Source organism: Lepisma saccharinum, chromosome 20 (genome assembly GCF_977018435.1).
Source record: "Lepisma saccharinum chromosome 20, izLepSacc3.1, whole genome shotgun sequence".
Taxonomy (NCBI): Eukaryota; Metazoa; Arthropoda; class Insecta; order Zygentoma; family Lepismatidae; genus Lepisma; species Lepisma saccharinum.
In genome coordinates, this window is record NC_139248.1 from 44,990,134 (window position 1) to 45,005,460 (window position 15,327).

General features: G+C 37.6%; 1 protein-coding gene across 1 annotated transcript in view; it reads left to right on the plus strand.

The window, feature by feature from the left end:
* The first annotated feature begins 9,719 nt into the window (after positions 1 to 9,719).
* Positions 9,720 to 15,327, plus strand: part of LOC146003599 (trypsin-1) — a 51,181-nt gene continuing 45,573 nt past the window's right edge. Inside the window, exon 1 of the mRNA XM_083141911.1 lies at positions 9,720 to 9,952. Within this exon, the coding sequence (XP_082998037.1) occupies positions 9,884 to 9,952 (69 nt within the window). The 5' untranslated portion in view covers positions 9,720 to 9,883. The remainder of the gene's footprint in view (positions 9,953 to 15,327) is intronic.

The following is a 15,327-nucleotide window of genomic DNA, read 5'->3' on the forward strand; positions in this document are numbered from 1 at the left end:
TCATTTCATCACTCATCCCCATCTTCGCAAATTAGCCGAGAGGCACAAAACGCGAAGTACTTAAAATAAAACTAAATCAATCAATCAATCAATTTTCACTGTTCGAAAACGCTGGGTTATGCAGCAAAACATCAAGGGAAACTAAAAACGCAACTTAGTGAAGCATTCTCGCTGGCAAAATAGTGGGGAAAGAAGGCGGTAAGATGCAGAAATATTTTGAAGAAGTCACGTTTTATTGTACCCTACATACAAAATAAAATGCATATTTGGAGGTGAATTTTTAAATATTGTCACATTTGTCTTCTCTTGTTGAGAGGCGTTCATTTGAAATCAACCTCCCCCACCCTCACGGCCTGCCATCGCCCTCCTTCACCTGCACTATTCCGGAGTGTGAGGATGCCCTCATGATGTCACCATCCGGATGGTGAACACCTCTGGATTATAGATCAGCTCTCACACACACACACACACACCGCAACATCATCTTCACTGACAATGTGAAATCACACTATCATATGTCGACATTCAACATACCACTTCCGTTTCTATACTTGACTTAGTGAGAAGTATTGGGGTTGGCAACAGCCTAATAACAGATTTCTTCCGCAGCATGTAGTCCGTTCTATAGAAGTACGCTAATGCAAGAAAAAGGTGTAAATTACATTGGGTTAAACATTTTAAAATATATTTTAATTAAATATTTTTGTTTATAATAATTAGGGGTAGGATTTTTATGACAGCATATTTTTTTTGGTAAGGGTGATGTGTCTCCTAAATATATAGAAATTCATATTGTGAAGAAGCTAATTGAATTAATGTGCTTTTTAAGAGCATATTTTGGAATATTTGGCCATTTCTACGTGATAAAGCATATTTTGATGGATTTTCGGTCATATTCAGCATATTTTCGCTATTTAAAGAAATATACAGTCATTTTCCAAGTGGATTCGTTCTTACTCCCATGTTCACTCGAGGATTTTTTTATTTTTTATTACAGCAAAATCTTTTTCATTTTTAATTGAAAATTTACAGAAAGTATCCATTGTGCATTTCAACTCATCAGGGCCCATAAAGTGAACTAAAAATAGTATGTATATGAAAATATTTCAGCATAAGTTAGATATTGATGTTAGAAACAGTCTAGTTATAAGGGCATATTTTTCAAATTATAGTGCATATTTTGTAAAATTTTAGATAATAAGAGCATATTTTATTTTGTACCGATATATTTTGGTGATTTTTAGGTCATAAAAATCCTAGTCCTAATAATAATAATAATACGTGATTATTGTATAAATTACAATCGATCACGTGAGCAGCAAGAAAATAGCGCCAGTTTCAAACATGGCGACTTCCATGCGTGCAGGAAGGTCTCCGTGTTCTCAGAGTTTCTTTCGGAAATACAGCCCTTTGAAAAGTGGTGAGAGGTTGTTCTTAACGTTTATGTGACATTGTTCCGGTGATATCCTGGGAAAGCAGTGAAGTTAGTGTCCGAGTGTAGTTGTGTGTCTGCGTCTTGTGTTTTCGGTGTGATGAAAGAAAGGAAAACGACCGGCCAAGTTGTGTCCCTCGAAGAAACACGTTGTTGATCGCAACACCGATTTTGAGATAAGCACAATACGGTGCAAGGTACATTCGTATTTCTTCAATCAAAGAGCTGTCCACTGTGGGAAAGATATTGGCGGATGTTAATGGTCATGATGTCGATCTCAATTTTAGCGGTCGACGTTGCACGTTGAGTTCGTTTTGGGGAAGCAAATTTGACAGGCGGCATTCATTGACAGGGATGATAATGTTGTTTAGCGGCGAAAATGGCTCCAGTTCAAAAAGGAACTGCTGAAACAAGGTAAGAAAATACACGTGGGAATGTGCTTATTATCGTATTCTTGTTTTCCAGTGCACGAGAAACAGAAAAGAAGATAAACAATCTCTTCCGCTAAAACTGGCAGTATATTTGTTGAGCAAAGGAGAAAACGATTTACTGCCGATCCATTGCTTCCCAAAATAAGGAAATGAACACTCACAGAATGTATGTAAAAATCTGTGCCACACGCACAAACAAAACTAACAAAAGTTGTTACACACATAAACATGTAAAAATAAATAAATAAATAACTGAGCATTTCGCAATAACAAATGCAAATAATAAACAATTAAATAAATAAATGAACAGTAGGTACACAATAATGTAAAACATGTTTTTGCTATCAGGAAAGTAATCTCGACCCTACTGTACGATGACTTGGAATACGCCTAGAAGTTTGCAATGGACGAGATTGTTATAGTTGTACGTACAGCTGACCGCTCAGGAGAAGATCCCTGACGGAAGTGAAGTGACGTAGCAGCAGGCGACTCCACTATTAGGGTCGGGGGTGTGCACCCTGAGTGAAAAACACATGTGGGCTCGCTGTAACCGGTGCAGCGACGCAAGTCGTTTAGGGTTACCAGAAGTTCTCTTTTACCCGGACAACTCCTGTTGTTCGGGTACTAAAAATGCTCCGGGCGGGTTTTTAGGAACATTTGGAAATATCCGATTTTTTGGGGTATAGACAGCTGCTTCAAGATTATTAACAAAATGTTATTTGTAAACAATTGTTAATATTGTTTCCGTTTTCAAGTTCAAAGTAAAGAAATACAACACTCTCAGTTGCAAGCGCAAAGAAAAAAACTTTTCTTGCAACAAAGAAAAATTGTTGGACCTTTGCGTTTCTTCTGTTGCCACCGCCGCGCCGCGTGAGGTTTTGATTTGAAACCATTTGTCACATCGACCGCGGCTCTTGGTGAGCGGCAAGTTTCTGACAATAGGTAAGAATATGCAATTCGCCGCAGCTTACTTTGGTTTGAGTTTCATGGCAGAATTCAGAAATAAACAGTATTTTTTAACCCCTTAACCGCGGCGGAACTATATATAGACACTCAAAAAGCGGGACTATTTTGCGGCGCGACTATATATAGACGGTGTTTGAAAATTAACGGCTGTTGTATTGCGGCAAGTCATATTTATAGGCCCCTCATTTTAATGCTTTTACAGGTCTGTGCAAGAAGTTTGGAAGCAAACAGTCCATTTTTATGCATTGTTGGTACCGAAAAAAACAACAACTTTGTATTGTGTGTTTACCATTGTTACTATATGGCCTCTATTGATTATCGTATACTGCTTTATGTTAGGTGGCTTTTCTTTTAGTTCGAGAGCTGCTTCCCAAGAGGAAGTTTCGTTAGCTAGTGGTGTGCATTGTGCAATGGTACATATTTATTTTGTGTATTGCACACAGAATTTTCGCAGTAGCGGGGAGAAACCTCAGACGTACAGATATTCAGCATCTACTGGAGCATGACTTAGATGATGATTTTCTGGATGAAATCTCTGATGTTGAAAGTGAAGGTACTTGCAGTGAAGACATTCTTTCAAGTGATGAAGATGCTCAAAACGATAGGACAGGAATTGAAGAAGAAGATGGTGAAACTAGCGGCAGTGAGTTGGAAGATGAAACTGCATCTGATACATGGACTGAATCTTCAATGGTAAGCAGAGACCCTTTCCCATTCACAGGTGACAGTGGTGTGAAGTTAGTGCTTTCCAATCCACAAAGTCCATTGGATATATTTCAGTCTTTTTTTGATAAAGTTCTGATGGAATATATTGTGAGCGAAACAAATAAATATGCTAGTAAAGTAGGTGATGACAAAAGAAGATCAGGTAAAATGAGACGGAAAAGCAGAGACCTTTTATGGAAGGACACAAGTGTTGGTGAGATGTACGTCTTCCTAGCTATCATTATTCTGCAAGGGATTGTCAGAAAGCCGACAATCGAATCTTACCACTCTACCAATCCTCTGATATCCACTCCTTTCTTCTCCAAGTGCATTAGTAGGGACAGGTTCACCTTACTTATGAAATATTTGCACTTGTCTGATAAAGTAGAACAAGATGTGCCAACCATAAAATTTCGAGATGTGCTAGACTTTCTTCTCGGAAAGTTCAAATCCCATTACATTCCAGCTAAAAATATAAGTATTGATGAATCATTGCTCTTGTGGAAAGGAAGACTCAGGTGGAAAAGATACATCCCTCTCAAGAGAGCCAGGTTTGGCATTGAATGTTACATATTAGCAGAAGCAGAAACTGGCTATGTTTGGAATCTTCTAGTTTACACGGGTAAAAAAACGACTTATCCCTGTAATATTCCAGGAATATCTGAAGAAATTAGCAAAGGATTCACCAAGCCAACGAAGATAGTTTTGAGTCTTATTGAACCATTATTGAATAAATGATATACTCTTGGAATAGACAATTTCTATGCCTCTCCTGATCTTTATGAGATTCTTGTCACTAACAAAACAGATGCCATAGGAACAGTGCGTTTCACGAGGAAGAACCTTTGCAAGGAAGTAAATTACAAAGTGTTGAAAAAAGGCGAAACTATTGTTAGGTTCAAGAGTAAGCTCATGCACATGAAGTGGAGAGACAAGAAATATGTACATATGCTGAGCACAATTTATGATGACACGAAGGAAGAAGTCCAGGTTGCAGGAAAACCCATTAGTAAACCCACAGTGTGTGTACAGTATAAAAGGTGTCACATGGGAGAAATAGATCTAATGGACCAAATTACATCTGCTTCCTCGCCTACAAGAAAAGGAGTTAAGAAATACTACAAGAAGATATTTTTCAGATTGCTTGAGATAACTCTTCTCAACAGCCACATCATTTACAGGCGCAATGGAGGTGGAAAGAAATTTCTTGATTTCAAAATGGATCTCGTTGAGCAGCTCATCAGTGCGTATGGAAAAGATGTGTACTGGATTAGAAAACCAACAGGTCCCCTCAACTTAGGAACATATCCCACAAGGCTTACAGGAAGACATTTCCCAGTCGAAATTCTTACAGGTGATGCACCTGGTCTCAAGAAGAAGCTTCAAAGAAGATGCGTGTATTGCACACTACAAAACAAAGTTAGAAGAAGTATCTATTGCTGTGATGTATGCGAGTTGCCATTGACATCATACCATGTTTTAGAGAGTATCATACATTGGTGAACTTACCAAAGTAAATATGAACCTGAGAAAAAAGATGGACTATTGAAAGTGACATTATATATTGAATGTAGATCACAATTGCAATTATTAGTTTTTCTTATTGTAAGTTAGGTATATACTGACTCTATAGCAACAAAAGTTTTTGTGGCATTATTGTAATCAAAATATAAAAAAAAATCACTAATATTAATTTTTGTAATTACGTGTATTTTCTTTGTTATTGAAAAAATAAACAAAAATTTCAATAAACAAAAAAACTATTACACATTTTACCCTATGAAAATAATTAAAAGTACAAATTAAAAATATGTGCATTTTAAAAATATAAAAATAAAAATAATTTATGAATCCAAAATTTAATATATAATGGTAAATTGCGGCAGAGTCTATATATAGATTATTTTGATTAAATTCATTTTGCGGAGAGTCTAAATATAGTTAATATTTATGATGAATTTATTTTGCGGTGGCGTCTATATGTAGACGATCTTTTTTTTGTCGAACTTCTCTTCAAGGCTGCCGCGGTAAAGGGGTTAAATGCCGTACTCTTGTTGTTGCATGGCAGTGGAGAAGTGAAATTCTGTCGATCAGCGATCTGAACCATGCCAAAATGCAAATGTGTTTTTAGTGACGTCTTACAAAAACGGTTTCCTGACTTTAGGCCTTGAAGAAAAAAACTCCCGAGGCAGAATGTCAATTTATATTATTTTTTTTTAAAGTAAGATACCAAGCTTCACAACCGTATAATATTAGGAGCATAGTGAATAAATATTAGAATATTAAGACATTTGCCTACAATGAGGCCTATTATTAGTTATACGGAAACGGTGTAAAATTATTTTACAGGGGGGTGTGATCTATAAACCCACCAAAACACCAGTAAGCACAAAACGCGTGTCTTCGTCTAAAGTTAACAACATTTTGCAATCTAAAAATGCCTTCTTTTTTAAAGTTTGTCATCTGGTAACCCTAAAGTCGTTGCCGTATATTCTTTTAAAATTTTGAAATACAGTCTAAATAATGCACAGGATAAGCAATACAAAAGTATTCTGCCCACTGAAAGAAAAGCAGCAAACTGTTGCTGCGGACACACGCCCTGCGTGATTGACGCAAATCAACTCCCACGCACTTCGAAAAGCCGCAGCGGAAGGCTTTCTGCTACCCCTAAAATCTGCAAATGGACCGGTCCTTTCCTTCACACCCGCTCTCCGCCACCCCTCGTTTGGGGATCTTCTCGTGAGCGGTGAGCGTACATCCCATTCAAGACAAACGAATAGGAGCCTTGTCACGTTGAACGGGAAGACACCTACAAAATAGAAACAAATGTCCAACACGGATTAATGACATTTCACTCCAGCTTAACCATATATCCAAGGTATCGAAGGACTCGGCCCAAGTCTCTATGTCGTCCATAAGCACTTACAGCAGCAGCAATTCTTCTATCAAGATTTATATATTTGTTTTTCTTCTGTTTGTCATTCATGTGTAATTCCGCTCGTAATTGCAGTGCATCGTAATCTATAACATGTTCTTTTAGAACAGTGGCGAGTTCGACAGCATTGGGATGACATTTTGCAAGTTTCCCGCTAAATCTACTGTGCCACCCTTCTGCCATATTTGTGGTTCTGTGCTTCTCTCCATAACAATTCCACACGTCATTAACAGTGTCATTATCAAACCACTGTTGCACAAAGTAGTCATAAAACTTTTGCAGTAATTCTATATCCGTTGAGGTTTTCATTATTTTTAACCAACCATCGTCGACATCATCATTATCATTATTAAACCAGTAAACCAGAAAGAAACTCAAACACATATACACACGAGCGCGCACAAAATATATATGTACATAGGCAATGGCCTATTAAGATTACTTACTTAATTACTTTCAAAGAGAACAGAATCTTGCAACACACGACACCACACAGCGATTCTAAAGTTTTCGTCTCAAGGAAATCTGCATACACACACACACGGTAGGGTTGGCGTGAACACCTGCATATAACTGACGCTTTTGGGGCGATGGATCGGGAACATCTGACCCGAAAAAAACACTTTTGTTATCAGGAGGGATGGATCCGGACAAAGCACGCCCATTTTTCGAGAAGCGATGGATCGGGAAGCGATGGAACGGGAGGACACCGGGAAAACAATGCTCTGCATGTCAACAATGTTTGGCAATAATTGGTGGAAGGGTCAGGAACAAAATCAAAAGGAATGAACTTCCTGAAACGATTCTCTCACTCTCTGGTAAGTTTTACTTTGGCGCTGTCTGCCATACTGAGAGGGGGGAGGAAGAGTGATCCGTTAACCCAGTGTCAGATAAATGGAACTTTTGGCGTAATAAAATTTGTTCGTTGTTGAAGAAGAACACGTATTTAATCACTTCCCGAAAATTTCTTATACTTCAATGCGTAGATCTATCAATTAAAATAGGATTACGTTCTTCCATGTTACGTAAAATTAAATGTCGGGTGAAGTACGAGTGAACAGCATATGATGGCCACGCCATTCACGAACAGCTGACGCAGAGTGGTACGTTACTCGAAGTGACACGGGTTGTTTACAGAAGGTCGTAAGGTTCATGATTTCCACTTTTGTGATTGTGATACACATTTGTTACTGATATCTCTCGAGTTGCATTCTTATCTTCCGATTCTGCGACTGTGATGTAACCCGCACTGAAAAGCCTATTTTCCAATTTCCTGCTCTTCCGACAGACAGACGGACGAAAATCATGGAACAAATCGCAAACCTAGTATTTTTTATTATTATTAGCGATATTCCACACTCATGAACGAATGTATATAGTCGTTCTTCGCGTTTCCTTGCAAAGTCATATCAGTGGCCGTGCTCGTTGAGTGAAGGTTCGGGGTGTACTGCGTGACCTTTTCTTTCTGGACACCCAGATATTAACCTCTTTTCCACGTAGTACACCCTGGATTGCAGTTGGCACAATAGAGGTGCTCTGGCGTCGTATATCGCCAGAATATCGTGACGATATATCGCTGACAGGATATATACCGCTAACATATAGTGACGATATATCACCAACACGATATATATCGCCAAATATCGTGACGATATAACACCAACACGATATATGTCGCCAAATATCGTGACGATATATCGTCAAAATATCGTAACGATATATCGCCGTCTAGCTGATATCGCCTGGACGATATTTTTTCAATATCGCGATATATCGTCAGGACACAACACAAATTCCACAGAGAAGGGTCTCAGGTTCGATACCCGGTGGAGGCACAAGTGGTTCGGATCCCACTTGAAACTGTAGGTCCAGTCACGATTAGACTTACTGTGCACAAAGTGGACTTAACACACAAACTCAACAACAACTCAAGAAACCCCACAGAGGACTATACTGGCTGTGGGTCCAGACGCCAAAGCCTCGTCGGCCTGAAAATACTGCATTTACCGGGCTGTACTACGTGGAAGTCATGTTCACTTTTGGGTGACTTTTCTGAAGATCGCCCCTTTTCCTCTCACCAATTTAATCTTATGATATTTCATCTTCACCGCTATTAACCAAAAGTAGCAAAAAAGCAAAGTAAAATAAATCAAATCATTAAAAACAAACAAATCAGAACGGATAAATAAAGATTAGGATTATGATTTTGATCATAAGCCAAAAGAGACAGAAAAGTGATGTAAAATAAAACAAATCGGTCAAACAACGGAAGGTTTCAGATTCGAATCCCTCCTTGGGCATGCATTGTAAGTGTGCCTTCATTGATTTCATGTAATCATTCATCCTCCCATCCATGTCTACGAAAATGGCAAATAGAGCACTGCAAAATAAAAAGCATACTTTCATCTTAACTCGTAAGTACCCTAAACAACTGTTGAGGAAATTCCAGCAAATTTTCTCGTGAGTTGGTGCCACTTCCCTGACGTACAACAACCGGAAGACGGCAATGGAGAGAGAGTTGCCCGACGCCGTCTTCTCCCGCTGCTTTTTTACGCCTGCGATGTTTCTTAGCAACCGAATTGAGATCAAGGTCAGGAGAGAGGACTGGAGGGGAGAGGTGTCAAAGTCAACCCGGCAGTTATTTGCCCTACATCGGAGTTTCTTTACCTACATAGCGCCACAAACAACAAAGTGATTCACAACAGGCATGCTACTCTATCCTCGTGCAATATTGCCAACTGCGGTCGGTAACCATCCTGCAAGATCCAGGTAGCAGAGTAAACCACATGTTATGTTCGCGGTATCGAAAGACAACAGTAAATCTGATGTTCTCCAGGAACTGGCATACTTGCTGATGTCGTACGTAGGGTTCTTTGGATAGGCTCGGGACTAAAGTGTTTCCACAATATTGAAGCTCGGTCGACTGTAACGGGAAAATTCGTGCTACAGCGCTTGTAGCTGCGCAAGAAGAACCATTCTTCCAAGACGCAATGAACTGACGTTTTCGTGGAGCCACGATCCTCCAGATCGTAAAGTGTTTGTTCCTCCCGTTCTGGTGAGAAAAAAACATTTCTGGAGGAATAAAAGGCAGGATAGCAACACTGCCAATTAAGTATGTCTCAATTGACAGATTTCAACGCGTGTGTAGAGGACACAAAATTCGAAGATGCTGGAACATGAAAGGGCGAGTAGGTAAAAGTGGAGGGGAAAGAGTTAATTTGAAATAAAGGGGAAATTGGAGAGAGTTTTGTGATGTTTGGCCGAGTTTCACTGGTAGCAGCGAGAGCCTGTTTCCCTTACCCCCGCGCTGCTTCAATCCCATTTTTAACAGTGCGAAATCCTAGTGGAAGTGGACGACTGAGATCTTGAAGATTGTGCGCGTTCCTAACCTCGAAATTTACCGTTGCGTTGGCGATGTCCACCCTATGGCTGGTGCTGCTGTTGGCGTTCGGTGGAGCGGGGGAGGACACGGGCGGCGACGAGGTAAGTGCAGTGGCCTTCGACGGCCGCGACTCGGTCAACTTGTGACATGCATTCAAAGTTGTCGTAGGTCGCCCTGTTTGGGAAGTGTCATTGTCTAGGTGAAGGTGACGCGTGTTATATATTCTCTTGAAGATGTGACTTCCTTCTCTCGAGTTCTAGGCTAAGAATTAAAGGCGGTCTTCCTTTGGCTACTATACTGAAGAACGTGTATGTTCACCACCATTGACTGGCACGATCAAAAAAACAAAGTTATGTTGATCAGCAGATAAGAAATTTATATGCAGTAAAAATGTGCTAGATGGTATAGGTAAATATATATTTAGCTATTTTCACCAAAATATGGACTTAAATATGGACTTAAAATTGTAAAAAAAGAATTTTTTTAATAATATAAGACACTACACGAGCTACATAAAATACAGTACATTAATTGTAAAACAACACAAAATGTTGTAGATTAGGCACACACAGGAGATGTTATACGTATAAATTTTTCAGCGAAAAATGCAGGCCTGGTCGAGCCTAGATTTTTTGCTGAAAAATTTCTACGTAGTAACACAAAATGTGTCTTGATTTTCTGTTTCCAAAACAATGAATAACAACATTTTATTGTAAGTGTTCGAACTTGAATTCCCTTTTCTTGTCTCTTAAAATGGAGTTTTATTGACTAAAACTGCTTTCAATATCGCAAGAAGTAATGGGAGTGTAGGGATTTGTCAGTTATTCCTAAGAAATTCACCCAATTCGTTCGGTCACACGGTGACATGTACTTCTTGCGCGAATATGGAGTATGTGTTGAGAAATGTTCTGAAACATGGAAATAATATGTACAAACAACTAAAATATGAGCCAAAACCTAATGTATGGAAAAATGTGGAAAATGTGGAAAATGAAAACTGAATTTTTCGAGTCTAGGCATGCGCAAGGATAATGCAAAAAACAACTGATTTCAACTTCATACATAAATATGTATTTACATATAAATCCGTTCCCTGCTGATCACTACTTAAGACTATAGTTTTCCAAATGTTGTTTCCAATTCAACTTGGCTGCATGTAGTAGCTACACACGCGCACACTGACACACCTTGATTAATTGATTTGGTTTATTTTAATTTCGCCAGTAGGCGAAAATTTAACTGAATTGTTCGTGTAAAGTGTGAATACTGGATAATTTATAAGAGCAATGAATGCTGCAATTACATTAATGCCTGTTCGTTGAATGACCTTCTCCTAATCTATAGGTACGGACGTACGGAAGGGGCCAAAGGGGTAGTAGCTACTCCTTGGAAAATAGACGTCAGTCTAATATTAATATTTCACACTAAATTCATTTCAGTCACAGTAATTTATGTTATTACAAGGACGTTCCAGGAACATGACAACTTCAAACTGAGTGTTTTCTGACGGGTTCGACTCTATTAATAGAGAAAATGTGCTTGGTTTATCCTCCCCCTGACAAAAATCCTGCGTGCGCCCATGTCTATAACTACGTATAGCTTTGGCTATATACGTACATCATAAACATTCCTTTTCCTTCTATGCACGATTCACTTCTCCGTTATCAACTTTCACAATAAGCACTACAATATTGTAGAACGCAACAGAGCATTATAAGCTTCAATATACAAGGTCAAAAGGTCTAGGCGTGTTATACAGATGTACGAAGACCTTTTCATTATTGGTCTCGTCCCGATTAAAAGTCTAGTGTCTCCCTCAGTATTTTCTTTGAATCTTGGTTTCGTTCTCAAATTGCCCATTGTTCTTTGTAGTTAGAAAAGTGATAAAGATTTTGTACTAAATGTAATAAATCAAGTTAATTCTACGTGCAAAATTTGGTCCAGAAAGAAAGTTTTAATTTAGTAATCTTGACCCAGTGGAAATTTATTTTGGGGAGGGAGAATGGGGTGGTGTTCAACCTCAGTTTTCGAGGAAGTAGAGATTTATTTATGTATACTTATATTATCCTGCTCAAAAACAGCTAAGAGCCTTTATTATAATGGTTGAGCATAGACTTTAGAAAGCTATCATTGTTCTGTTCTTTACAGGTTGTTATTAAAACACTCTTGATTGATTGGTTAGTTTGGTTTATTTGACTCTCTTTTCTGCCACTTTTGGCCAATCACAAGATGAGTATAAGTGATAATATGATAAAATTGATGGAGGGAACACCCATGCCAGGATTCGAACCCGGGACTCCTAGCGTAGAAGTGCGCTGTGGTAATCACTCAGCCACTTATTGAAACACTGTTGTTCGATATGGCGTAACTCGTATCTATATTTTGGATAATAGCTTGGGGACAGAGTAATAACCTTCTGTGATTCTCGCAACGAATTTGGGATCGTTTTTATTTCTTAGAGATCGAAGTGGTTGAAGTTTAAGTTTGTTCAAGAGATTGTCATAGCTGTAATTGAATCTAAACAATTTAAATCTGAAATCAAAATAACTAACTCTCTAGCATTCTTAAACCCGAAGGTTTATGGTGTGTATTCCTACTGTGTCAGTGAAAGTTGTGCGCTTACTTATTTGTGCTTTTGTGAATAAATTTGCTTTTAATGTGGTATCCCTTAATTAATAATTTAGCATCCACTAGGGCTATAAATAACAGTCTGCGAATTAAGTTTTTTTGTTTGGGGTTGGGTGGGGGATACCGACTCAGTGGCGCATTTGTGATTTCATTTCTGGGGGTAGCTTTTTTTGGTATGCAAATTTGTATATAAGTATTACCGGTTAGTAAACGAAACAATTACCTCACAGATCTAAATGCCTTAGAACACTGGTTCTAACCTATAACATTAAATTTTATGATAACACACGTAATTTAGAAACAGTATATTTTTTCTATTTACATATTAAGAAAACTCAAACTCATATACAAAAAAGAGCTATTGAAAACTGAGAAAACTTCACCAATGAAATATCTATTGCTCTTTCAACTCAGTGGCACGAAATGTGATCTACCTCCACCGAATAAAGCTGACGAAATTAACTCAACTTGCCATGACGGGAGGTTTCTTTTGACATTTATTTAACAATGAACAGAGCAAAGGCGATAATCTGGGTGCTTTTTGTAATATCTCTGCAACCGACGACAATATAATCAAACAATGGCCTATATTTATAAATAGAACTTCATACGCGAAATAGCATGCAAACTATTTTCCTGAATGATTTTTCACTGGTGTTGTTCTATAGTTAAGAAATGGCATACTAAATGCTGTCAATATCATTTTCTTGGAGGTGTGGATAAAAATATCCCTGGCAGGGATAAAAAATATCATCTGCCGGGGATAAAAATCTTTGTAGGGGAAAACCCCCGTTAATTCGCACACTGTTAAAAGCAATAAGGAATGAATCATACATAATGGGTTTTAAAGCAGCAATTTCTCGACAAGTTTCTTTTTTTTAAAGAAAGGGACTAATTAAAATGTACGTTTTATGGTTCACCTATGTGGAGGAATAAAGGACAAAGGCTATCAGCCCTTCATAGACGTCAAAATTAACCATAAATCTTCAGTGAGTGTAGTTGGTGAAAAAAAGAGAAGTTCACCCCGTTGTTACAAAATCCAGCATAGTTAATTTGTCCTGTCTCCAGATATGCTACAAGTTAATAAATCTTATTTTCATAGGATTTCGTATAAATTACACTTTCTACTTGCTTAAATGACTTGTTTTGGGCGAAATTGTAATGGTAATACATATATTTAACTCCAGTTCTATGTAGAACGTAGGCCTACTTTCCTAGCTGGTCTCTGAATGTGGATCAAACTGTGCTCGTAAAGACAACAAACAAAAAATGTATTTCCGTTTCTTTCAAAATGTTATTGCTCTTCTCGGAGTCCTTTCGTCATTTATCGTTTGTAGACTTAAAATTCAGTAGTCGAAACTCAACTATAACAACTAACAATCTATTCATTATAGTCACAATAGAACAGTGAAATTGTAATTCGAGGTGGAAATTCAAAACAAGGCTATTCGATCAGGTAGATATCCTGCAAGCCTATAGTCTTACAGAAAGTTAATAAAAAAAAGTATTGTCGTAGGTTTTCAATAATTTTGAAAAACGGTTCTCTAATACAGGATTTCTCTACTTGACCAAAACTAGTACAAACTAGTTGTCCTGGAGGCAGCCACGTATCTAGAAATATATCGTGAGGGGTCCGACCAAGTGTCGCAGAAATAATAATAATATTATTAATAATAATAATAATAATAATGTTTAAATTAAAATAATTATATTATAATTAAAGTAAATATTAATAAAATATATAAATTTATTAATATTACATGTTTATTATTACATGAGCACTCGTGTACTTAAGATCACCAAATTTGTATAAACACAAGTAAATTAATGTCAAATAGATAAAGAATTGAATATTTATTGAAAAATAAAACGGATGGTCCTGATTAATATTTTATGCATAGTATCATAAGTAGTTGTGTGCCTAAATCTTGTTTGGTACTGTTCTTTGAAGCAGTATGATCCCAATATAATAATCCTTGTCTTCCAAGATCAAAGGATATAAATAACCGTCGATTAGAGTACGTACAACAAATGCTAGAAAGTACATTTTCATTATTTAATTTTAGTACTTGGTAAGTTTTTCCGGACCCCCCGTCTGGATCCACTAGATACATCATTGCCTAGAAGATTAAATTTTCTTTCAGTTTGCCTCTTTGTCAATTCATTTCAATTATTATTTATTAAAGGCGAAGATTCAGCCTGCGGCTGTTCTGCCACCTGACCCCGATAGATACATATGCTACATGCTAAAGACACATAATAAAGAGACATACAATAAAACAGAAAAGGTGTGCACAAGGGCTCAGAAGAAAATAACCAAAATGATACACACATGAATAGACAGGATTGTTCTAGGCTTTTTTTCGAACATATAAATTTGGTTCCGTAAATTACATCGCAGTAGTCTAGTATAGGAATGATCAATGATTGTACTAGTCTCAATTCAATCTCTGTTTTTAGGCATTCTTTGAAACTGTAGAGAGTTCATAGCTCTGCGTAAACTTTCTAGTTGGTTTTTAGACAGGAAGATCCCAGTTACGTTGTTCATCGAAAAATGACGCCTAATTTTTTTTTTGAGCATGTTAAGTAAGTGTTTATAGATGTGTTTACTTTGATGCATATCTCGTTAATATTCATCAAAGTCTGACTATTTTGGGAACCAATAATAGAGAAAGTTGATTTTAGTGAGTTTATTTTTAGACCATTAGATTTACATCAGGTATGCATGCTAGTTAAATCATCATTTAGCAATGCTACTGTATAGTTGCATCTGGTGATTTCGGTGGAAAGAGGATTTGTTGTTGAGTGCCATTTCCGTAAACATGAACTGTAGTGTGTTTGGCTTCGG